The 25,266-nt window shown below is 40.2% G+C and overlaps 1 protein-coding gene across 1 annotated transcript in view; it reads left to right on the top strand.

The window, feature by feature from the left end:
* ube2j1 (ubiquitin-conjugating enzyme E2, J1) overlaps positions 1-23,853 on the top strand; it is a 40,979-nt gene extending 17,126 nt beyond the window's left edge. Inside the window, exons 2-8 of the mRNA XM_073493166.1 lie at positions 3,071-3,144; positions 5,238-5,369; positions 5,898-5,982; positions 10,479-10,584; positions 15,825-15,954; positions 18,808-18,936; positions 23,168-23,853. Of these exons, the coding sequence (XP_073349267.1) occupies positions 3,071-3,144; positions 5,238-5,369; positions 5,898-5,982; positions 10,479-10,584; positions 15,825-15,954; positions 18,808-18,936; positions 23,168-23,461 (950 nt within the window). The 3' untranslated portion in view covers positions 23,462-23,853. The remainder of the gene's footprint in view (positions 1-3,070; positions 3,145-5,237; positions 5,370-5,897; positions 5,983-10,478; positions 10,585-15,824; positions 15,955-18,807; positions 18,937-23,167) is intronic.
* The last annotated feature ends 1,413 nt before the right edge of the window (positions 23,854-25,266 follow it).

Genomic DNA, 25,266 nt, shown 5'->3' with positions numbered 1-25,266 from the left:
ATTTCCCCTTACATAGGATCGGTTTCTCATCTGCCCCCTTCTCTTAATAATTTTAAGCTTGAGTAAGACTGCAAGCACTCTGTGACCCCTGCACTCTTGTGTAAACAGGCGGAGGTGGGGGAAGCCAAACACACACACACACGTACAGACTCGTCCCCCATTCTCCTTGTGTATCCGATGTGGGATTACTGGGGTTGATTCACATCTTCACCGAAGAGTGTCTGTCCTCGGGCGGAATCAGACCGAACACGTGCCCTGAAAGCCGCGTGGTGTCAGGCCATCTCTCTGCTCCACTGCTTCACTCCCCCCTGCAGCCTGCACATCCTCTCAGCTCGCCTCGCCTTCATCCCTGTTATTTGCTGTTCCACCCATCCCCACTGCTGCCCTTCGTCCTCTTCTTGTGTTCATTTCACAGTCTCCATTTCCAGCTCAACACCCAAGCAGTCCGCACTCGATTGGATTCCAAACCAATTTTGCCTCCATGAATACCTCTTAGTTCCGCTTTCCTTTTCACAATTACTTTCCAATTTTCAGCCCCATCCTGTTTCCTCTTGCAGCAGGCTGGTAGCTGATAGCTGGAGCTCTAGTAGCAGCCCATAAGAGAGCAAAAGGAAGCAAATTGACCTTGCTGTCTGACAACGCAACAGCTTCTTTGAACTTGTGAAGAGCACTTTGTCAACATGAGGCTGAGACTGTGACATCAGCACCTGTTGTTGTGACTCATGACCTTGTGTTAAAGCATGATGGGATATTTAACCCCAGGTGTTGCCTTAGATGAACTCTAATGTGGCCGTTGTGAGGACTCACCTCTTGTACTCTGACTGCTGGCTGCAGCCTGGTAGTCAGCATTACATCAAGGAGCATCTTTGTGTCCTTGGCTGCCAGGATGGTGAGTAAACCCCCACCCCCCACCCCCCCCATCATCATCATCATCATCATCGTCATCATCATCATCATCATCATCATCATCATCATCATCATCATCATCAGCAGCTTCAGCAGCTGGACTTGTGTAACTATCAGTCCAGTAGTGATGAGGTTGTTTGTATTCAGATTAACCCAGCAGGCCTGAGTGTGTTGTGGGCTGGGTCATGACACAAGGGTTAATTCCAGCAGATGTTTCTTTGGCGCCTCATTCTGAGATCGTGTTGCGTCTGCACACAGGCTAACAAAATGCCGCCATGGGTAGAAATTGACCCCTGAAAGACAAACAAGAAAAAAAAAGTGTTTACTTTCTCTCTGCCTTGTGCCTGAGTCACAAGTTCAGCTGTATTTGTAGCATGCAGCAGGATCAAGACTCCGTCTGTCATCTGCTAATCATCTGCTTATCTTTTTTAAGCAACTAATTAGCAATTCTTCAATTTGACCCCTGTGGCTTCAGCTCTGATCTGTCAATACCTTTGCAATATGTACTGATACCATCAATAGAGTATATTCATCCTGTCTTTCTCTCTGCAGAGTGCTTTGCAATCACAGTTTGTGAGTTGTTATCATTATTGTGATTGATAGTAGTAGAAGTCATAGTAGTAGACGATAAAGCTGCACAATTAATCAAATTTATGATTTGCCAAATCACAATATGGCCCAGTGCCATCTAAATCACAATAAGCTGCACTTTTTTGTTAAGTCAAAATGTGTGACAAAACATCATTATAATGAAGTACTGCAGTGCTGCAGAGATGCCCTGGCCTACAAATTACATATAAGAAAATGTGTTTGGTACAGACCCCAACAAATGCCACACCTTAATGATTTTAATCGTATTTTCCAGTGAAAATGAAAATTGTGAGGCAAAAATAGACATTTGCACTGATCGTGAATCATCTCCCAATGGTCATATTGTTTATCCTCATTGTTTTTCTTTTCGTGTGGCCCTAGAAGAGTAATTTGTAGTAAATAGTAGTAAATTGCACAAAGATAAAAGCTGGATGCTAACAAAGGCCTGATAAAACACATTTGGGAGGACTAATAGACTTAGACTAATCTGTTGGGCAATATGCAAACATTTTCCAACCAGCCACTGCCACCCCTCACCGCAACAACCAGCAATTGCCAATGTATTTATGCAGGTGTCCCCCACCCCTGTGTTGCTGGGAGTTTGCTACATTTTTAGTTGAATAAAAAACAAAATAAATTCACAAAATGCCAAGAAATGAAATACTCTTACACTTATTTTACTAATCAAAACAGAAGAATGCAAAAGTACACTTTCTGAATTCAAGTTTTTCTCTTTTAGCAAACTAATATGAACTTACACACTTCAACAGAAACAAATAAAACTCTCCAAAATTGTCTTGGTTTGTCTGTCCCAACAATCAACAACTTTGGTTAGGTCTAAAATAAACTGTTAATTCACCCAGTTAGATGCAAACAGGTGTGTTGAGTTTGCATCAACAGCAAATTAAAACAGGAGCAAAAAAGAAAGCTGGGGAATAAACATGAATAAAATATGATGAAATATCTATATAAAACAAGGAAAATTGGGAACAATTATTAATATCTCCATGCAAAAATCTCTTGATAACTTGGCTATCTATATGTAGCATACCCTCAGTTCTGCCTCTCAAGTGTTAAAATCTGTTGCATCAGCCTCATTTTGTAATCATGCAGTATGTCAGTCCACACACCAAAGGCTTAGCAGGAGATTGTACGACTCCATAGTGTCTTGTGAAGAAACAGAAGTGCCAAAGGTGGTTTCAAAACAAGACTTTGAGATTGCACATTTGGAGCATTTCTGTTTCAATGTTATTACCCAAGCTGTCTGAAGAGTGTGACAGCCAGTGTGATTTTTAGCAGAGACTTGTGCACTGCCAGTACATGAAGCCCAGTCCGTCTGCATGCTCTTCTCATCTGTCTGTCTGTGTTAACATCCTGTAACCCGAGGGAGCAGTACATTCACAGCTCTCTGCATCTGGAAATCAGAAATAGCGGCCTGTGAAAGTCCTGCATTGGAATTGTAGGGTTTCACACACACAAGGCATGGTGGTGGACTGCTTCAAATACTGAGAATGATTTTTAACCTGTATGTGCTGACCTCAGTTGTTTCTCTTTGTTTCCTTTGAATAACCAGCGGTAAAAAGACTGATGAAAGAGGCTGCTGAACTGAGAGATCCTACAGAGCACTACCACGCCCAGCCACTGGAAGTAAGTTCCTTCATAGTGCCAGTATGTGTACCACATTAACACACCTTAAGGTAAAGATGTACAGTCAATACAAGAAGTAGGCACATTCTGATTTCATACAACTTTTTTCTTATTTTTCTACTGAAGGTTTGTAGTTTTGTCCAATTTCTGTTACTGATAATAACTTTGTATTCACCAAAGTCAAAAGATGTGGGAACATGGTGACATCTCAAAATAAAAGCCCTCAAGTCAGACTCATTTGGAAGAGAGAAAGAATGAGAAGGGTACAATGATTTCCTCAACAGTCATGGTAAACATCCATCACGGTTTACAGACCAACATTTTGTACTTTATTGCACTGTAATTGTCAGGGTCTTACAGCCTCTTATCTGAACTGGAGATACTGTTAGACAGCGTAACAGCATGACGGCATTCTTGCAGAGATAACAGGAGTTTTCCTTCATCAAATAACTTAAATATTGTTTATTTAACATGGCATAACATACAAAATGATTGTTCAAACTAATCTAACACCAATTTAAGCTCTGAATAGCTTTCTATGATGCATTATGTCACAACAATACACAGTGTTGGCTAGTAGTTTTGAGAGTTGACTAGTCTACTAATCAATAATTATGTGAAACCCCGATCACACACATACAGCTGGAAACAGTGTAATTTACTTTTTGCAGTGACCCCAGGATGCATTGATTGTGTCTGTACATACATAGTTAGATTTACCCAAATTTAGAAGTATTGGCTATAAAAACACAATTCAGGTCACTGACATTACAACAAAGCATATTGGGGACTGATGTTCCCGAACCCATGTTATAGGAATGATAATTGAATAATGACAGAATTGGAAAAAAAAAAATCACTGAATATGAGCTTTTGTTTGCTTGCAGTGACATGCAGTTATGTTAAGGTCTACACCAGGACCCAGTGACATCACAAGTGGAGACAATTTGGTTCTGAAATCTTCTTCTACTTAGTTACTACTACTTAGTTAATTTTAAAATAATAATAGAGTACTGAGTACAATTTTAATTAATATCCAAAGCTTTCATTTGCACTTTTGTTGCCCATAAGACAATCAGATCACAAATGGGCCAATGAAAACGCTGACATACAGACAAAAAAACTCCACAGCAGGCCCATGTTTGGAGAGGGGACCACAACCACTGAGCAGAACAGAGCAGGGTTAGTTTGGAGTAAATTAGACTGAAGATTTGGAGAAACAGAAACCCCTTTGGTTAAATGCCTGCTATTGATAATGCATTAAACATCAATGGTTAAAAAGTAACTAATATTCTGAGTAGCGTTTGAGAAGAAAACTTTGTACTTTTACTCAAGTATTATTTTAATACCAGTAGTTTTACTTGTAATTGAGTAATGTTTCAGTAATGCACCTGAGTAAGTTCTTTGTTACCTTGGGATGATTCAACCAACTGGCTTAGTAGGAGACCAATCACATAGTTTACAGAGAATTCTGGGATTGAACCCCTGTTTAGAGATCAGCTGTGAATATAAAATTAGAATTGATTACACACTGGTATTACAACATCAGCTCATCGAGAGAAGTAAGGGAGGCACTGTGACAGAGAGGAAGATTTTGACTTTTTATATCTGACAGGAGCTACAGAATCTAAAATATTCCTGCAAGAGCTATTAAAGAAACCATCAAGCTCCTCTACAGTGAGGCCGTGGTATTCATTGGTACTAAAAAATATGTTTGAGGCAGTAAAAGCTTGACAGAAAACAAGGAGCTGAGAGTGAATTTTAGGGGGCGGTAAAGCGAATCCTCCACACAGATTGATGATATACCTTCAAAAGGCTGTAAAAAAATGAAAGGAAAACCAAGCAAAAACAGCCTGAATGTTAAAGATGCAGATTAATAATTTACAATACATAGCAATGTTTTTATAGAAATTGAATTTCTTTATTAATCGGAAACTTCTCAATTAAAAAAAATGCTCAACATCAGCACAACAGCTGTGTGGTAACGCTTCACAGGACACGTCATTGTCAGTGTTGTCACACAGTTGTGTCCATCCTGATGAACATATCTGTATATAACATGTGCTCAATGTGACATGTCTTTCTTTCTGCAGGATAACCTCTTTGAATGGCACTTCTCCGTACGCGGGCCCCCAGATTCCGATTTCGATGGCGGGGTTTACCACGGCAGAATCGTGCTCCCCCCAGAATACCCCATGAAGCCCCCAAGCATTATTCTCCTCACAGTAAGACACTGACAAAGGCCACGTCTCAATCGCATCCGATTATTCTGCCGCTGAAGCGGAACAGGAAGATGTCAAATCAGATGATCAAAGAGTAGAAAATGGACGGCATGTCATTTAACCCTCAGCCATTTCTGGTTGCAGCACACGAAGTGACAGTTGTCAGATCAAAGCCTGGGCTGTCATCACACTGTCGGAGGGAATTGTACTGGTTTTGTGGGAATATGAGACTGTCTTATTATATTCAGACAGCTGTATGACACCTGCACTAATGACAGGCTGATGAAAGCCAGAGTTCTCTGATTTGTAGTGACATACACTTTTTGATTGTGTCCAGCTACTTTTTCTCTTTTTTCTTTATAATGTTTCTTTTTCAGTTTGCATTTATTGTTTGAAAAACAATCAACACTCTCAACTGTTTAAAACTTCCATGTCAGTCTGCTTGGTAAAACTTTTGGCAGTGTATGTTTTATTAATGAATCACAACCCACTTATCCTCCTTTTACCTTATATTACTGCCTCTCCTCCTAGCCAAATGGAAGATTCGAAGTAGGGAAGAAGATCTGCCTGAGCATCTCTGGCCACCATCCAGAAACCTGGCAACCCTCTTGGAGCAGTGAGTATCCCAAGTAGTGCCAAGTTCTCTACATGTAGCTCATTCTCAAGGTAGTTGTTTCTCAACCTATAGGTCATTGCTCTATTTCAGTGTGGAGAGTCTGGAAAAGTATCAATAATTAATCTCATTTGTAGAGCTGGAAAATTGGATCCATTGCAGACGTTTACAGCACAAGTATGGAAAACATTTGATGTTCCGTGCTTATGTGTCGGTACATGAACAGTTATTTTACTTATTGCATTCTAAAGAGAAATCTTGAATGACGAAATAAAATGACAGTGACACTGTTGAAATGATGCCCTTTGAGTTGCAAACAGGCTTTCCTTTTGAATCATCTGTGCAGGAAATGTTGAATTACAGTGATATTAACTTACAGGATAAGTTCACCCAAAAATGAAAATGTAGAGCCTTATTTAAACAGTCTATGGCACTTGGCCTAAAGTGCATTGTGCGATTAGGGCGTGTCAAACTCCCATGATCTAGTTAAACATCGGATAATCTGGCCAAAGAGGTTGTATTTAGACTCTGTGGTTTGGGCGTAAGGTAAATTAAACCAATCCGTGTGTCGACGTCGCCCATTCCCTGTAAGAGCCGGCATGCTCCAGGACCTGGCGCATTGCTATTAAACAATAGCCCCATTCACACTGCCCTTTTAATGTGGTAATCATGTGCTGATACTCCGCCTCACTGTCTGTGTGAAAGTTACAGATGTAGAGAGGGGGGACAGTTTCACTCCGGCTCTGACCCACCTCCGGAGGTAGTATCAGAGCCGCAGCAGAGGCTGTGTGAATGGAAGAGCCGGCAGTGCGGAACACGGATGTGTCGGTCTGATGGCGTTCACAGTCTGACCCACACTTCAACCCACAAAGCAACGCTACAGGACCAAACAACAGTAATGTGATAACTGGTAGTGTCTTTGGCAACGTGTATGAGGAAAAAAAATACAGCAGTTATACACTGGAAAGTGTCTGTCATCCTGTCTTCCTACCGACTCTTTGACACATTTCTGCCCGAAAAACCGCGTCTGTCCCCAGCAGCAGAGCCAGGCAGCTCCTGCAGTTGACTGTCGTTGATTATGTGACGCGATTCAGAGCAAAAAACTTTAACTCACCATGTCTTTATCTCCTTCCACTATTGTGTTGTTGTAGTTACTGTCTCTGGCAATTTGTAAAGAAAAAAATCACCGTGACTGTCAGCCCTCCTGACCTTCAGTGAACTTTCCCCCAAAACAGCATCCCTCCCCGTGAATGAGAGAGCCAGACAGGGTCCTCTGTTTACTGATGGCGATTATGTAATTATGTAATTTAGAACAAAAAAGGTAACTTTGTCATTTTCAAGGATGCATGGTGGGTCAGGATCTCAATCACAATACGATCTGGACTCTGTGTGTGAGAACATAGTACATTAATTAACCAAGAAACTAACTAAGAAATACTAACCAATCCTGTTGATGAGTCAATTAAGTTTATCTGCTGTTCGTGCAAGATACATGTGATAAAAACATCATGGAAACTTTAATGCCTTCCCTCTCACAAGGCAGTATATATCTTTTGTACAACATGGACCCACTCAAATCATAAAATTCAGGTGATATGTAAAAAAATGTGTATTTGAAAAAATGCCACGACCAAACCAATACAAATCATGTGGTATTTCTGATGATTATTTCACTTGTGTGTTTGGGGTCCTATTTTTTTCTTAAATTTATCATGTATCTTTAGAGTCGGTCACTGCAAATTAATTACGTGTTACATCTCAGCATGGACTTTAATCAAGGGGAACTCAGTGGGAGACGGTGTGTCAAAAATCAATAACAGAATTATATCAGAGACAGGTTTGCTCTAAAGCTCTTTTTATCAACGTACTGCATGTCACATGGCTGGCCATGCCTTAGGGATTTGACTTCCCCTGCTGGGTTCTTAAAGTGTTGTGTACAAGTTGTGTCTCATCCTGTTTTGAATGAGTGCAGGAGGTCTGGTTGGATAATTGCACTGAGTTCCGTCACAGGCAGGCCAGCTGTAATGATTCCAGGGTTATGCTTCCTACTGTGCTGCTGCTTCAGCCTATATGCTACGACTACATATTTAATACAGTCAAGTGTGGATCAGTAAAAGCTTTTTTGACCGGCCTGGTCTGTTTGTAGTTTGTAGTTAAAAACAAGGGTTGCATTTTTTTTGCAGTATTTGAATGTCCGGTCCATAATGAGTTTTTTTTGTTACATTAACATATATTGTCATGCCATTCGGTATGTGTTGTTTATTATTTTGTAATGAAAAAGAATGAGCGTATATGCTCCATAATTCAATCAAAATGCTGCCTTATTATGTCCACTTTGGCATTCAAAGACAAACAGACAAACAAAGTATATATGTGTATATAAATATAAATATATATATATATATATATATATATATATATATATATATATATATATATATATATATATATATATATATATATATGTGTGTGTGTGTGTGTATATATATATATGTGTGTGTGTGTGTATATATATATATATATATATATATATATATATATGTGTGTGTGTGTATATATAACTACCTCGTGTCTTGTTGCTGTGCTCAGTCTTGCCATGGTGTATGACCTGTGACATGAAACTGTCTTCCACAACCTCACCTTGGTAGCAGAGTTTGGCTGTTCCTCACCCAGTTTTAAGCCTCCTACACAGCTGTTTCTGTTTCAGTTAATGACTGTGTTTCAACCTACATGTGAAATTGATGATTACTAGCACCTGTTTGGTATAACTTGTTGATCATACACCTGACTATAATCCCACAAAATCCCTGACTTTGTGCAAGTGTACCTATAAGAATTGATGCTGTTTTGAAGGCAAAGGGTAGTAACACCAAATATTGATTTCGATTTTTCTTTTGTTCGCTCACTTTGCATTTTGTAAATTGATAAAAATAAACAATTATTTATATTTTTGGAAGCATTCTTAGTTTACAGCATTTTTTCACACCTGCCTAAAACTTTTGCTATATGTATATATATATATGTGTGTGTGTGTGTGTGTGTGTGTGTGTGTGTGTGTGTATATATATATATATACACACACACACACACACACACACACATATATATATGTATATGTATGTATGTATGTATATATATATATACACACACACACACACACATATATATATATGTATATGTATGTATGTATGTGTATATATATGTATATATATGTGTATATATATATATGTGTGTGTGTTTGTGTATGTATATATATGTGTGTGTAAACAGATGTTTTAACTTAACTGGATGTTTTCCTAATCCTAACCTAAGCACAGTGTTGTCACACCACAAAATTGGAAATTGAACCTCATGAAACGTAAAGTTGCAACGCAAAGAAACGTTAATTTTCCACATGTCCATGGTTTGCATAAAAAACTTGAATTTCCAACATTTATTCTGGGAACAACACCAACATGAATCGCAAAGCAATGATATCATAACAGCGTGATTAGTCAGTCGCAACAATGGTCCTGGGAAAACATTATGATGTTCTAGGAACAACACCAACATGGCAATACCAGATAGACCCCATTACATCCATACATACAGGAAGCTGAATAACCAGCTCCATGTAATTGTCACACCTAAAAATGATGAAAACCAGGATCAAGGTTTTAAGATAAAGCACATTTGAAATAACCTAAAATGCAAGAAATCTAATGCCCAAAAAAAGGAAAAACAACTCCCTGAGTGTAGTTTTGATGGACTCAATAGATTACTAGAGAGTCTTGACTGCTGGCAGGTGTAAACAGTAGTGTAGTCAACGGTTGCTTTTACTAAACATTGCTTGTAGCTGTTGCCATGTGGGACATCACTTGTTAACGGCCCAACCTGTGTAAATGCCATTTCAGTAGAGGAAATGTCCCTGTTTATGTACAGGTATATGTGTTTTCAGTGTTATGCTATCAAACAACATGCAAAATGATTGGCCAAAAAATGATGATATGTATAAGTGGGTCTCAACACTCAAACCCAAAACAGTGTGCATGTGTGTTGTCAGTATCAATGTTTGATTGTTATTGTAATTGAATTCAATGTGGACAACCTTTAAAATGGGCTTATCTTTTAAAGACAGTCAGATATAATGGGCTTCCAAATGCTTTATTCTGTATATTGGATAGACTGGAGCACAGACAAACCACAGCCCGTCATAACATAGACACAAACACACCCCTGACCCTAACCATATTGTAAAACGTGGCTTGTGCCAGCTGGAGTATGTGTGAGTACAGACGCATGGTGGATGTCCTCACGGAGGCCAGGGTAAATCCAGGCTTACGCTCAGAAAACAAAGCATCATTCCCACTTATGTAACATGGGTACTGAGCATGACAACATGTGCAGCCTGTCATGTAATTTAACCTTCTCTGATTTACCCAGCAATGTTAAACATGCAATGTTTTTAATTTTTCCCCTCTCCTCTTTGTTTGTTCTCCTCTTGTTTGTTTCTCTTCCAGTCCGAACCGCCCTAATAGCTATTATTGGATTCATGCCAACAAAAGGAGAGGGAGCAATAGGATCTCTTGATTATACCCGAGAAGAGAGGAGGGCCCTCGCCAAAAAGTAAGATGTGGTAGATTAAAATCTGTCCAGAGTTTACTCTGCAGAGCATGTGTTGTGTATGCACTATGGATAGAGAATGATAATGAGGTGAGTGTGGGGAGTGGTGTTGAACAGTGTGTATCGTATAGATGCACAGCAAACACACAGGTAAGGGATATGATCACTGCCAACATTACATGCCTAATGCTGGTTAGATGGCGTTAACATGGCAAACTTCATACAAGCATGTGATGTAATCAGCGCTGAACCTCGGTTGCCTCGCACTAATAACTACCAAGTCACAAAGGGAAAGGAGCATGCCTAAGCCAATCTTGGTATTGCAAGATGACAAATTCATTATCACCAAAGTACCTGGTCTCCAGAGGGAGCACGAATGGGCATGCTGCTCTTCATTTCACACCGCATTTCCTTCTGAGAAAACGGTACAAAGCCAGAGCAGGAGAGGATGTAGCTGAAGTCGCTCCTCTATTAGCAGATGAAACGAGGGTCTTGATCAGCGGGCTGTTTCATTAGCACATGGAGATGAGATAGATAGGAAGACACACTTTGCTATAAATACACTGCTGCTTATCTCCTTGATGGAAAACCTTTTTCTTCTTATTTCCAACTCGGTCTAAGGCTGAGGCAGCACTTTGGTTTTTCATTTTCTGTTTCTGTGCCCCTGGTGATTCCAAGAGCTGTCAGTCTCTGCACAGCAGGAACATGTTCCTGATCAATATTTTCAGAATCTGTAGAGTTTGACTGACAAGTAAAGAGCCAAAGAAGTTGACCAGCTTGAGATGTGACAGGACAAACATACTGAGGCCCTGTTGAGGTCCCTCAGAAAAGAATATGAAAAATGTCATTCTTCCCTGACACCTGAGTGCACATTTCATATACAGGAGACCAGCTGTTATGGCATATATTGTGAGATATTAGTTGTTAAAGGTAACTCAACAATGTAAGGAAAAAGTGGCCTAACTGATGGTCACGTTGCGCGGCTTAACAATGAATCGTGTTATTTGCGTAAACACTAAGTAAAATCAAGACAATACAGCTTTGAAAATGATCAGCCTCTGAGGGAAGGGGCCTTTCAATTCTTTTCTGGATCACATTTGTCAAATTCAGGTATTTATTGTCAAATAAACTATTCATTTGAACCAGTAAGGATAGTTTGAATTAATTTCAATTAAACAATATTATATACTGTTTTCATTGCTAGTAATTAGTGACAAGCCTTGCAGAATATGTATCCGTTATCTGTTCAGTGACATCATACATTTTGCTCCAAATCCTCAGAGGCATACCACAAGGAGTGCACATACTGTATATAAATAAGTTCTGTTCATGTTAATTCAAACTCAATGGTGGCACTATAGTAACTAAGACAACGAGGGCTTCACTGATTTATCAATGAGCCAAGACTGTTTGTCCAAAACTGGAGCTCCACAAAAGTTAATGTTAGCCACTGTTAGTCAGTCCACACTGGATTTATCTTGAAGCTGAAGAAGAAGAGCTAACTTTTCAATCTTCACTTCTACAGATCTCCCTGTTTTAACTTAAGAAGGTCAGTATATTATTGTGATAAAAATGAAGAAGGTAAGAGGAAAGTTAACATGTCATCAGAAATGCCATACATTTTTTTAATAATATGCATCATTAGCATCTTTCAGTTACTTAGAACGGGAAGTCAATTTCTTTCCCTTTATTGGCTGTGATCAATTGAGTATGGGAGCTGCAAGATGTAGTGTAAGCATCCCCACTAAGCCAACGGAGTTGTTTCAATGAAATGAAGGAGGGGTGTACTTCCATGCCCAAAGGCAAAAATGCCCCAAATTGCCTCTCTCCACAGCTGGGCAAAAAGCACATTATAAACCTCCTCTGGTTGTGTCCTACTGGCTCCCCAGTCTCATTCCTTGAACTCTGTTTTTTGCATATTATTGTTATTTTGACTCCTACACCAGCGCGTACATTTTGACACTCTCTTCTTGACAGTATTCACACTGTTAAACTAGGAAGTACACACAACACAAGACAGATGTAATGAAGACTGCAAAAAGAGAGGGAGAACATGATTGTGGGATTGTCTGTTTCAGAAAGTTCCAAAAGTCATCAGACATGCCCAGGAACAACACTTCTGAGTGTTGATTGACACAACGTCTCAAACATGTTGCTGTCCACTCAGTGTGCATCTGAGATTTCACAAACCAAATCTCCAGTTTTGGCATTTCTCTTTAAGCTCAGATGTGTTTTTGATGATCAGCACTTATGCCTAAAGGGTTCAAACAGTCATTCATGTAAGCAATCATCAACCAACCACAGAGCCTATTTGCATGGCATCCGCTTTTGGACACATAGACTCTGTTTAAGCTGTCATAGTCCAGTGACATGATGACTGGAGGCGATTGCTGTGCCATACAAAATGTCTGATGCCCAGCGTCTTCCCCAGCTACATCTTAACCTCACTTGAATAGAATCCAATTTAAATTTGGCTGCAGAGGAATACACTGATTTGGATCATTTAGTACCATAATGTATCCAAATTCATCCATGTCACCTTTAGCCTGAGGAGCTCCTTAGTGATACTGTGTTGTTCCTCAGTGCATGATTTACCCTCCTCTTCACAGCTGTAACATCAGCCCATTAGCTGCTTGCAAGGGATGATTAGCTTCTCTAAGACAAATTCACAGAAATCTCTTTTATGTGTTGCATTTTTGTGTTTTTTCCACATCACTGCACTAAGCAGCTGTGTTGATCCTTCTCTGGGCAATATTCACTGAACCCTACTGTCATGACTGACATGAAGGCGTAAAGGTGCACGCAACAGTCTGAGCCCTTAGCAGGGATGTGAATGTGCCACAGGTGGTGGAAGCAAAAAACAAATTTGTCAGCTGAGGATACAGTGTGAGGCAGCCAGCAGCACAAACAGCCAGCCAATGCCAAAAACACTGCACAGATGCATGCAGCTTTTGAAGTTGGGTTTTCTGCCACTTTGTTTGTAGAATTCATTCACAGTCCTGAAAAGTATGGGCAGTTCAATCAAAAAATCGTTATAGCTTCTTAATCACGATGCCAAATTACCACTGGCCAAACACCTGGTGACAATACGTTTTTTTGGCAGATAAATCAATGAGCCACCCTCAGCACAGACTGCTAAGTTTTTGAATTGTAGCATTTAAATGCCTGAGAAGTGGAGTTCTTTGTCCTGTTTCTCTTTCTTTGTTAGTGTTGACCACAGCACACTCTCTGACCATCAGCCAACAAATCTAAACTGTGGCTCTGCATCAAACACACTATTGGTTGGCTGCCTGGTGGACTGCTCTACAACATTTCTCTGTGATTGTTCATTTTTATGCTGCCACAGTGATGTGCTGGCAGTTGTAATTTCTCGAAGGGTCTGTTTGACAACTAGGACTTGATTTTAATGGCTAATGTTTGTTTGGTAATTTGGACTCAGATTAATGGATAGATTTCAGATTTAGATCTGAAGTTGTTCACATAATTTCTGCCAGTTGGAGATACCATCAAGAAATCAAAGCTTTATGCTGTAAACGGAATTAAGAATGGGAATGTTTGACTAATGCAAATTTTTACACCAACATTTGTGTGTATTTGTAGGTTTTGTAAACACTGGTAAACACGCTGAAAAAAGCAATTCTTTTCTTTTTCATTGCCAGAAGATGAATTTGCCTTTTCTGTTTTATTTTTTTTTATTGTGTGTCACACTCGTCATCACTAACTTGTTGGAAAAACAGGGTGCAGTAGAAAGTAGCAGATCGTACACCTCATCAGACTACATCCAAAAGAAATGAAACTTATTCCAAAAAAGGGTTAATAACATTCTGAATAAGAACTTTTTTCCAAACTGATGATGGATCGCTTTCTTCGCCTTCTTTCTCAACTGTGTTGTGAGGTACATGCATAGTACCAATCAGGCAGGGGGCATGGATCAGCGGAAGCCACTGACAATGTAACAATTGTTACTTTTTAAATAACTTTTACTCCAGTCTCTTTTCCAAACTCAGTGCCGACTGAATGATGCACTGCTTGAACAGAGACGGATGGAAAAGTATTAACAATCACAGCAACATCTCTAAACAGAAATGGAGCAAGACACATGAGCAGTCAGATGATCCAACTGGTTCTAGGAATCCAGGTTTTCCAACTTATTTGGAGGATGATACAAAAAAAAGAAAAATGATCACCCAAACTGGTCATTGTTGATGAGGTTTCTACTTCATGCTAACTCACTTAGAATTGGGTAATATGGACTAATATGGATTTGAATGATTCATGTAGTTTTTCTGTCTCTCAGGGAACTAAGTGTGATGTATTGATCTTCTGATGGTGTGGTCACTTTGGGTTTGCCTGATCATGCTTTGGACACAACTAACCCAGTCTCTGTAAAGCCTCTTAGCGAGTTCTTTGCACTGCCCCCTGAGAAATCTCGAGTTGAGCCAAGATCTGATGCTTAGAAAGCCCCCCTTTGCTTAGAATATTAATTTGACTTGTGACACTTTCACTTACTTTTTGCATTCTCAAATTTCTGATTAATTCTAGGTTTTGTGAAAGTATTAAAGATTTTCAATGTGGTCTCAGAGTTTTGGACCCCGCTGTATATGCTGTTTTTCCAATTTTTTACAACGGAAGTGACGAGAGAAAAGGTGGCATGAACCAAAGACAGAATGAGTACATTATGAGAGTGAGATCCAGGTTGAAAAATACCAGAATTTTCCTTTAAGCATGTATTTGTGACAGGTTGTTTTAGATAAAGTGTTGCAGCTGCTGCATTGCATCAGTCTCAATCCGTTCTATGGATGTAGTGGAAAATATCTTGTATTGAAAAATTTAATTGCACTTCATTAAGAATTAAAAGCATGAGCCACCATAAATTTGCATACAAGTAGCAGGACCTGTCCGTGAAAAAAGTAATTATTGTACAAGCTGACATTTACAACTAAAAATTCTGGCAGGTTAATTTTTCAGTTAACTTGGCAAGTAAACCTGACGTACAGAAGTGTGCTGGAACATTAATGTTGGGTTCTGTTCATAATTAACAGTCATTTATTTAGTTACTGAGCTGTCATTGTACTCATTGTGAAGCAGGTTTTATTCATGGAGCAGAGGGACCTGGTTATTCATCAAATGGCCTGATACTGTCAAAAGTGACTTTTTAAGAAATTAAGGTCTTTTAAAGTTTTGGAATGAGAATTCCTTTTGCGGCAGGATGACCTCACCATGTACTGTCTGTTCTCTGGCAGGTCCCAGGACTTCTGCTGTGAGACATGTGGCTGCTCCATGCGCTCTGCCCTCCTGGCTCTGACCGCCAACAGCAACCCCAGCGCAGAGGACCACAAGGCTAAAGAACTGGCCCAGCAAATCAACTTCAAGGTACAAACACTGGCTGTTATATGAGTCACTTTTGATTCACAGTTCAGTCATTTAACCCCAAGAACAGAAAAGCTGTGGACAGCACAAGCTAATGAAAAATGACTACTGTTATTTCCCTCTCTCTGTGCAAAGAAAATGCTGATTTGCTCTTTGCTGTGATATGTCAGTGCTGGGCAATAAACCATTATGAATCTCTTAATCATTGAAATGTACTCATATCACATTTTTCAATAGATTTTATAAATACTGTGTTTTAAGTCAGAATACGAAACTCCCAAATAGTATCTAAGGCCATTTTCTGAAAAAGATTTCCCATTTTATCAGTATATTTTAATATACACTGCTCAAAAAAATTAAGGGAACACTTCAATCACACATCAGATCTTGATGAACAAATTATTCTAGTTGAAAATATTTACTGATGTAAATTGTATAATTTGTTGAGAACAAATGACGTCAACGTTCAATGGAAACCAAAAACATCAACTCACACTGAAAATCAAAGTAAAAAATTGGCTGATCCAACAAGTGCTTCTAATTAATCGGCGGATGGTGTCCTGGGGGATCTCCTCCCAGACCTGAATAAGGGCATCAGTGAACTCGTCAGTCTGTGGCGGTACTTGGTGGCATCGGATGCACATGAGGCTGGGCATTGTCCTGCACCAGGAGGAAGCCAGGGCCCACTGCACCAGCATAAGTTCTGACAATCACTCTGAGGATTTCTTCCCGGTACCTAACAGCAGTCAGGGTACCATTGGACCCGACATGGAGGTCTGTGCGACTCTCCAAGGATATACCTCCCCAGACCATCACTGCCCCACTGCCAAACCAGTCATGCTGGATGATGTCACAGGCAGCATAATGTTCACCACGGCGTCTCCAGACTCTTTCACGCCTGTCACATGTGCTCAGTGTGAACCTGCTCTCATCTGTGAAGAGAACAGGGTGCCAACGGCGGACCTGCCAATTCTTATGTTCTCTCACCAGCGCCAATTTACTGCATGGTGCTGAGCTGTGAGCACAGGTCCAACTAGAGGACGTCGGGCCCACATGCCACCTACATGGAGTCTGTTTCTGACAGTTTGGTCAGAAACATGCACACCAGTAGCCTGTTGGAGGTCCTTTTGTAGGGCTCTGGCAGTGCCCCTCGTGTTCCTCCTCGCACAAAGGAGCTGATACTGGTCCTGCTCCTGGGTTGATGACCGTCTACAGCCCTGTCCAGCTCTCCATGTGTAATGGCCGGTGCCCTGGTATCTCCTCCATGCTCTTGAGGTTGTGCTGGCAGCCACAACAAACCGTCATGGGACTGCACATATGGATGTGCCACCTGGGATGAGCTGGTCTACTTGTGCAACCTGATTGGGCTGCAGGTACTGCCTTATGCTACCAGTAGTGACAAGGACACTAGCAGACCACCAAACTAGAGAAGAATCAGTCAGGAAGGATCAGGAGAGAGCAAGTGTTTCTTGGCCACCACATGCAAAACCATTCCCTTTTTGGGGGTGGTCTTGCTTTTGCCTCTCCATTGCACCTGTTGTCACTTTCATTTGCACCAAAGCAGGTGAAACTGATTTACAATCAATTGTGCTTCCTCAATGGACAGATTGATATCCCTGAACTTTAACTGACTTGGTGTTATACGGTGACGATTAAGTGTTCCCTTAATTTTTTTGAGCAGTGTATTTCAAGGGGTAACTTGTAAGATACTGCCAGAAATTTTTTGTTTAAAGCGTTTAGCTAACATTTTCAACAAAGTGTGCGAAAACAACAGCGTTGACATTATGTCAAAGACAGCTTTTTACTGTGTTGCAGAGATGTTTACTGAAGTTAGCGTGCTAACCTGCTAGCCCTGGCCCATCCTGTCTCATATTGCCAGTTTGTACCGGAGAAAGTGATAGTTCAGTACTTTCGTTAGTTTTAGCTGGGACAAGTTCACTTCTTAGTCTGAAAGGTTAACAAAATTAACTCACAAAATGTCAAGAAAAGACATTTTTACACTTATTTTCCTTACAGAAGAGAAAAATAAAAGAAAAAAACTGTACTCTGAACTCGTTGATTGAGCTTAATTGCCTCTTTAACTCATAGTAAAACATACGTCATTCAAACTGGACATAAACAAAATAAAACTCACCAAAACAGTCTCGGTTTGTCTTTCCACAACCTCCGGTTTGGTCAAAATAGATCCTCAATTCACAAAGTGAAATGTGAAAATATTCTGCCCCCATCCCGCTAATGTGGGGATTTTGATTATATCACACAATCTTTATCAGTAGGAGTTTGTCTAATTGAAGTGTAGATTTTCACATTTCCATTTTTTATTTCCTCAAAGGACTTCTCGTGCATGTTGGCTAAAACTTTCAGCTTCAAAGTTGTTCTGAAAATGCTTATACAGAATATAATAAATATTGAATGCTAAATAGATATTCTGAATGATGGACATATATTACTTTCATTCTCTATTTAATTCCGCCGCATTGATTACTCTGTTTTTTGATTGTTGTTGAGCTACTGTCCATGATACATTGCCACTTCCTGCACAAATGTTTCACATTAAAGGCCTTTCACAGGAAATGTGGATTTTCAGTGAGAGTTCCTTAAGTTTGATCGAAAAACTGCATTTAAATAGAAGCAAGTGAGAGTATGACATGACTGTGTTGTACTGATGGATTTAGTGCTGTGGAAACATTATACTGATACCATCTGAGCTATTATAGTACAGGTAACTCCCCCCTCTGCAGTGATTCTTAAATGTGACGGTTTATAATAATATATATTTGAAGTCATATTGTGCAGCACTAAAATGAGAGCCAAGGCACAGTGTAGATAACTGCAGTTCCCTGTGTGTGAATGCAGGCAGAGTCCAGTATATCCAGACAGGCAAGTGAGAGCGGAGGTGCAGAGAGCGAGCCTTCCACACTCAACCAGGTAGACACCTCCATGTCTGCAGGCCAGGAAGCCGCTGACAGTCCCCAGGCTGAACAGGTAGGTGTTTAACTGCCACTTTGGGCTTACACAGACCATTCACAGCTTTGCATGTTTTAGCCTGTTAACTACAAATGTAACATCAAGGGCAACCATTTTACAAATATTCTGTGTGCGGATGGCTTTTCTATCTGTCACCCAGTCATTGCTCTCAGTTCATTTCAGTGTGAAATGAAAATTTATCACAGTGAACAGGTAGTCGGTCACCTTTAGTCGGTCGCCTTTACTTTACCATTAAATAAGTGTTATATTTACATTGATAACATTTACAGTATGTGACATTTTCAAGCATATCAAAACAGATATAAAAGATAATAAATATCAAAATAACTGTATTAAATGTGTAGTTATGCTGCAGCTAATGCCATGGCATCTTATGATTGCCAGTTGTCATGGCAACACAACCTGATTTCCGTCTGGGGAGTTTTTCAGGAGCTCAGCAGTCAGAAAAATGGTGACGTTTAGAGCAACGAGGAAAGATTTGAGGTGGTAAACACAGATCACAAAAATGATAGATCTCAGCACTGACTACAGTCTGACACACTGACTGAATATGAGCTCACAAACAAAACTCAAATCCGACTCAACACTACTGAGCTCACGCCTTAATGGACAGGTTTTGGCTGCTTGTGGAAGATGGATATCCATTTACTGTGGTACCCAACATCATATATGTGTGATCTGACTCTCATCCCTGATATACAAAAAAACAAGAAAGCAGCTGTCAGTGCAGTCAGAGCTGCTGCTTTTGCTTTCTCTTCCCACGTCAACAACAGCCTTACTTTTCCCATCAAAGTGTCTGCAACCTTTATTGTTTGTCCTTGTACACCTTAAAGGTAAACTACGTCAATTTAAGTGTGAGCGATGCCTGAAATGTTTTGGAAAACTGACTGAAAGCTTTGGTGAGAATATGACATGACATTGCATATATCCATTTCTTTGTAGTCGTTGAGGAATGATCTCTGCCATTGACTCTAAAATTAGTGGACAGAGCCACCGTGATGTCACCCATAGGTTTCTGTCGAGCCAAATATAGCTCACAGAGGATGGTAGTGGCCGTCGCCATCTTGTCTACCAGTTAACACTCACAGGGTCGCTCATTAATCCAAAACACATGCATCTGTTCCTCCGCTTTGATCTGTTAATACAATTAGCCGCTCAGCAAACCATATTATTTGTCCGAAATTTGCATGAAAATGTCTCCTAAAGGCACAAACACCACAAACAAGACTGAGAGGTGAAGATCAGTGACTCTAAAGGACAGACCCTAAAATCTAATTGTGATGTTTTACATCACTGAATACTTGTATACCACTAAACTATAAATCTCATTCACTGACATGCAAAACAGCTAACACTTAGGATTATTTAGGCTTTGCTGATTCCTCCTCCTCATGTTCGTCATATTGTTTTTCAATCCATTTAAGCTCCAAACTATTGGACAGAGCAGTGGGTGTTCTAAAGCTCCACAGTGGAGATTATGCTGTCTCTATGCAGTCAATTAACCATCTTTCACATTGTTCCTTTTTAATTGGGGAGCACGCTTCATCACCTACTGACATCCCACTGAGCTCCACAATCATTTTGAATGTGTATGGAAGGAAATGATCAGGCATGATTGTATAGCAGCACCATGCCAGCTGTATTGGTTGCACTGAGTCAGTGTGTGAAATCAAGCAGCTACACATCAGTGCTCTCTCTTAACATCATAGTGGATGTGTAATGGTAGCTTGAAGCCTATGGTTCCACAGCTTCTTTTCGCCAGTTCAGATGATATGGATGAGCTTTGTTGCCTAAGAGGATTGATTTTGGCGCCAGCTGCTACCCACAGAACCACAGCGACAGAGTCTGAAGGAGCAGAGAGGAGGGTCAACTTAGATTAGTGTTTCTGAGTTTGGATAAACTGAGGAGGGCCACGTCAAAAATAGTCCTCACCATCTGCCGCTGAAGTTGGAGGGAGAGGACTTAAAACTCTTCCAGAATGAGGCAGGCTGGCCAACGGTATCCCACACTGGCTTGCTGCTGTTCACCATACACAGAGGGATGTTAGATCACTGTGTACTGTTTACTGCCTCCCCAGTCCATGCCGACTCCCTCCAGCCAATTTTCTTATTCGGTGAATGTATGTTTTCTAGTCATCCCCCTCACAGCCTTCTGTCCTCCAGAGATGACTCATTCTATCAGCACTGGTCACTTTAAATGAACAGGAGCATCATAAATTTGATCTTCAACTAATTCTAACACTAAGGATTTATACTGGGAGTAGGTTTTAATTTGCTGACCCAGGAAGCTCATGAATCACACATTGATGCATAAAAGGAAATGGATTTGCCTGCAGGGTTCATTTTTCAGTATGTCTACACTACTTTTGCAGACACTGTATGTTTGTTAGTATGTAGTGTATGTGAGTGTCCATTTAATGGAAATAGGTCTGCAACTAAGGGTGACAAGGTTCTCCAAAGGCATGATTTGATTTTTTTTGTTGTTAAGACTTTTGAATCTTGATATGTCCTTTACATTTTTAAATTCTACTATAAAATGATGTAAAAGAATATTATTTTAAGTTTAATACAATGAGGCCATATCGTAATTTTATACAATTTATTTAAAGTGGGATAATATTTCACTAGTCATTTGGGAACAAGCTGTTATACACATAAACAGAGCTGGTGGAAGGTATTTTACAACAATAGCTTGAGTTCCCTTGCCTGAAAAACCCACCTGTGGAGCAGCACACACACACGTCAGATGTGCTCAAGTGGGCAAGGGTGCAGAGGAAGAAAAAATACTGTGAGAATCAACGATCCTGCTTTTGATTTTGATAATTAAAAAATGAAAGCTCATTTAGATCATGTTTCAATTTAGAATTCAAATCAGACACCCTTTGCTGCAACTTATGATTTACATATTCTACTAATTATTTTAATTACAGGTATGTTCTGACATTAATTAATATCAGAAAATAGTGGAAAACTCTTATCACAAGTTCCCAGATGTCATGTGTTGTCTGACCAACGGTTCAAGTTTAGTTCACTTTATTGCAATTCCAGTCTAAGAAACTTAAACCAGATCATTTTTGCTATTATGCTTGAAAATGACTTACACGATGTCATCAGAACTATTGCCAATTAATTTTCTGTTCTGTTCTGTCCTTAATCTGCTGAAATACAATATGAAACACAACTGGAAATTGTGATAAAAGATCTAAATCAAATTAATTTTAATTATACAGCTCAAAATTATAATCACTCCCCTCAGTGTGCTTCAGTGTACAATCTGTACAGTGAATGACATTCTCTGTCCTTAGACAGACTTACACTATTCCTCGATTGGAATAAGGAAAAACTCCCCATAATCTGCAGCCTTTTCATTTTTCTTTTTCATTTTAAGAGCATTCATTAATTAATTACATTGAAAGCATGTATGTATGTATGTGGATAACAAATTAAGGGGGTGTGCTCTAGTGTGTTATTACGTTATAAGTCCAGCAGTGAGAGCAGCCTCTCTGCTGAACCGGGGGTCCATCGTTGTACAAGACGCTGAGCAGACGCACAGTTTCTGAGGTAAAAACAGACTGAGCACTGAGTTATTTTCTTCACCACAAAATTGAACTAAGTTGTTTAATGCTGCGGTGTGTGTTGGTCAGCTGGTGACGTTTGTTACTGAGGATTGCTGCTCCACTTTTCTTTTTTCAGATTATTCACAAATATACTATGGCCTACTTCATCTTCATCTCGCAAGGGTAATTAATCATTCATTAACCAAGAGAAATGCTCCCAACCGCTGCCTTTTTTTAAGATGGACAATTAACTTTAGCGTGTAAATTGTCTGGGCACTGCACTAACTTCGCAGTTCATTTCCGCCTTTTTCGTTTCGTCAACATCACACTGTTAATTAACATTTTAAATCGATTTTTGACATTTGTGAATCGATTCTTAATCGGTGCAATAATAATCTCAATTCTTATGTTAATCCATTTTTTGACCCACCCCAATGGATACACAACTGTTGACATGAGTAATTGCAGGGAGAAACAAACCCAAAATGTGTCGGCAAAACAACTCTAAACTATATTATGAATGCGTGTGCTGGAAAACTGATGCTGATGGAGCTGAAGCACAACCCAAATGCAATGCAGCCGGATCCAGTGGACATGAAGCATAAGCATTAATTGTTTCACCTCTTAATGCCTCGTTTTGTCTCACTGATCCTCTTATATTCTCCTCCACAGGCAGAAGCTTCTCCAGCCACAGGGGTAGAGGAACCCCGGGCCCCTGCAGCCCCCAGCACTGGTCGCCCTCTCAGCCCCCGGCAGCGTCGTGCCCAGCAGCACAGCCAGCAGGGCCAGAGAGAGGGTAGAGATCCAGCCAGCAGGCCAGCCTTCGCCCCAGCTGCTCGCCAACCTCAGGATGAAAGCCACGCAGGGTCTGCAGTCCTCATTGTGGTGCTCACTCTGGCTCTGGCTGCACTTATCTTCCGCAGGATCTACCTGGCTCAAGAATACAAGTTTGATTACGAGCTGTGACATATGAGGCTGTCCCCCCTCTTACCCTCGACTCAGCCCCTCCTGCTACCACCCTAACAGAACTACGACCCGCTAAAGTGGAACCAGAGCCGAGACAGAGTATGGCGCTGACTTTCTGCCCGCCCTGCTCGGCAGCAGAGGGTTCAGTCTTCACTGAGGGGGAACTTTCATTCCGGAGGAGGCGCTCCACACACCACCACACCTCCAGGGTGTCTTTTAATCAATGTGAATTTTACTCTCCAGAGTGTCATGCATTTTTAAAAACGGGAAGCTTTATTGTGTTTGTAATCAGTTCAGCACCACACGCACCACTTGTCCCCTTTTCACATAATTGTTGTCTATCCTAGGGCCGCCGCTTGTTCTCATTATTTAATTAAAACTGTAATATAATATGTCAACGTTTATGTGGGATTTTTGTCTCAAAGTAATTATTTAATTTTGGAAGTATCTGCACAGTGTGTCCCTGCTTTAATGACCTCAATTTTTTGTGCTTTAAACTTCCTGTTAGGTCAGGCCAGTCACACAATACAGGGTTCTATTTTAATGGTGCATGTGCAGCAGCCGCTGTGTGGGTGTCTTCAGTTGCTGAAGCTATTTGGTTCATATAGATGTCGTTGGTATGTATGGAGGACTGAAATTGCCCAAATCAGAAATAAATGAAATAAATGGCTCAATAGTTAAATAAATATGCCAAAAATCCACCAAAACAATATTGAACATACAGTCTCAGTCAAACGTTTACATACACATTGTAAAGAACATGTACATCATGGTTTGTGTCTTGAGTTCCAATGAACAAGTCTCAGTTTTCTGTGATGAATGAGTCCAACACAAACTACTTTGTCACAAAAACATTCATGTTTGGTTTAGTAATGAAATTAAAATAGGTCTTCTGGAAATGTGGCCAAAACATCTGGGCGTCCTCTGGCTGAATTTTTAATCACTCCTCTTAACAGAATCAGTGAAGTTCAACTAAATTTGTTGTCTTCCTGCCACAGACACATGTTCTGATGGGGTTCAAGTCAGGACTTTGTGAAGTCCATTCCAAAACCTCAGTTCTAGCCTGATTGTTCCGGTCCTTTACCACTTCTGATGTGTGTTTGGATCATTGTCCTGTTACAACACCCAACTGCACCCAAGAGCCAATCTAATCTTCTGCTGATGATTTTAGGTTTTCCTGAAGAATTTGGAGATAATCCTCCTTCTTCATTATTAGGGCCCGAGCAGTGAAACTGCGAGGACCCTATTGTAATTGTAATGATTATTATTATTATTATTATTTTCCTTTGTCCGTCATGATCGCATTTTTCACTGCCTGAACATACCCCAAAAGTCACCAAACTTGGAATATAGATCAGACCTGGCGAAAAATTTTAGAATCTGTTGTCGTTGTGAATGTCCACCACTAGGTGGCGCTACAATCAAGGAAAGTGTGTTTTGCCTAATAACTCCCACATACTTTGTCATACATTCAAAAACCTTATGTCCTCGCATTCAGTAAATCTTGCTGAATCTCCTGATATAGGCCACGGCCATTTTTGCCTGGCTTTTTTTTCGCTAGCTCGCGAAATGTCGCAAACCTACTTTTTCGAACTCCTCCCGGGCAATTTCACCAATTTGCACAAAACTTTGCACACAGCATCTGTGGATTCTCCTGACAAAAAGTTATCAAAAGAATTTTTATATTTTAAAAAATACTCAAGTTATTAAATAACTACTTCCTGCAGATTTCGTTCCAAACAGGAAGTGTTGCATATCTCCACATTGGTTTGTCCGAATGACGTGAAACTCAGGACACTACTTCC

The sequence above is a fragment of the Pagrus major genome, chromosome 22, assembly GCF_040436345.1.
Source record: "Pagrus major chromosome 22, Pma_NU_1.0".
Lineage (NCBI taxonomy): Eukaryota > Metazoa > Chordata > Actinopteri > Spariformes > Sparidae > Pagrus > Pagrus major.
The sequence above is the reverse complement of the archived record's forward strand: the minus strand, read 5'-3'. Positions and strand labels throughout refer to the sequence as shown.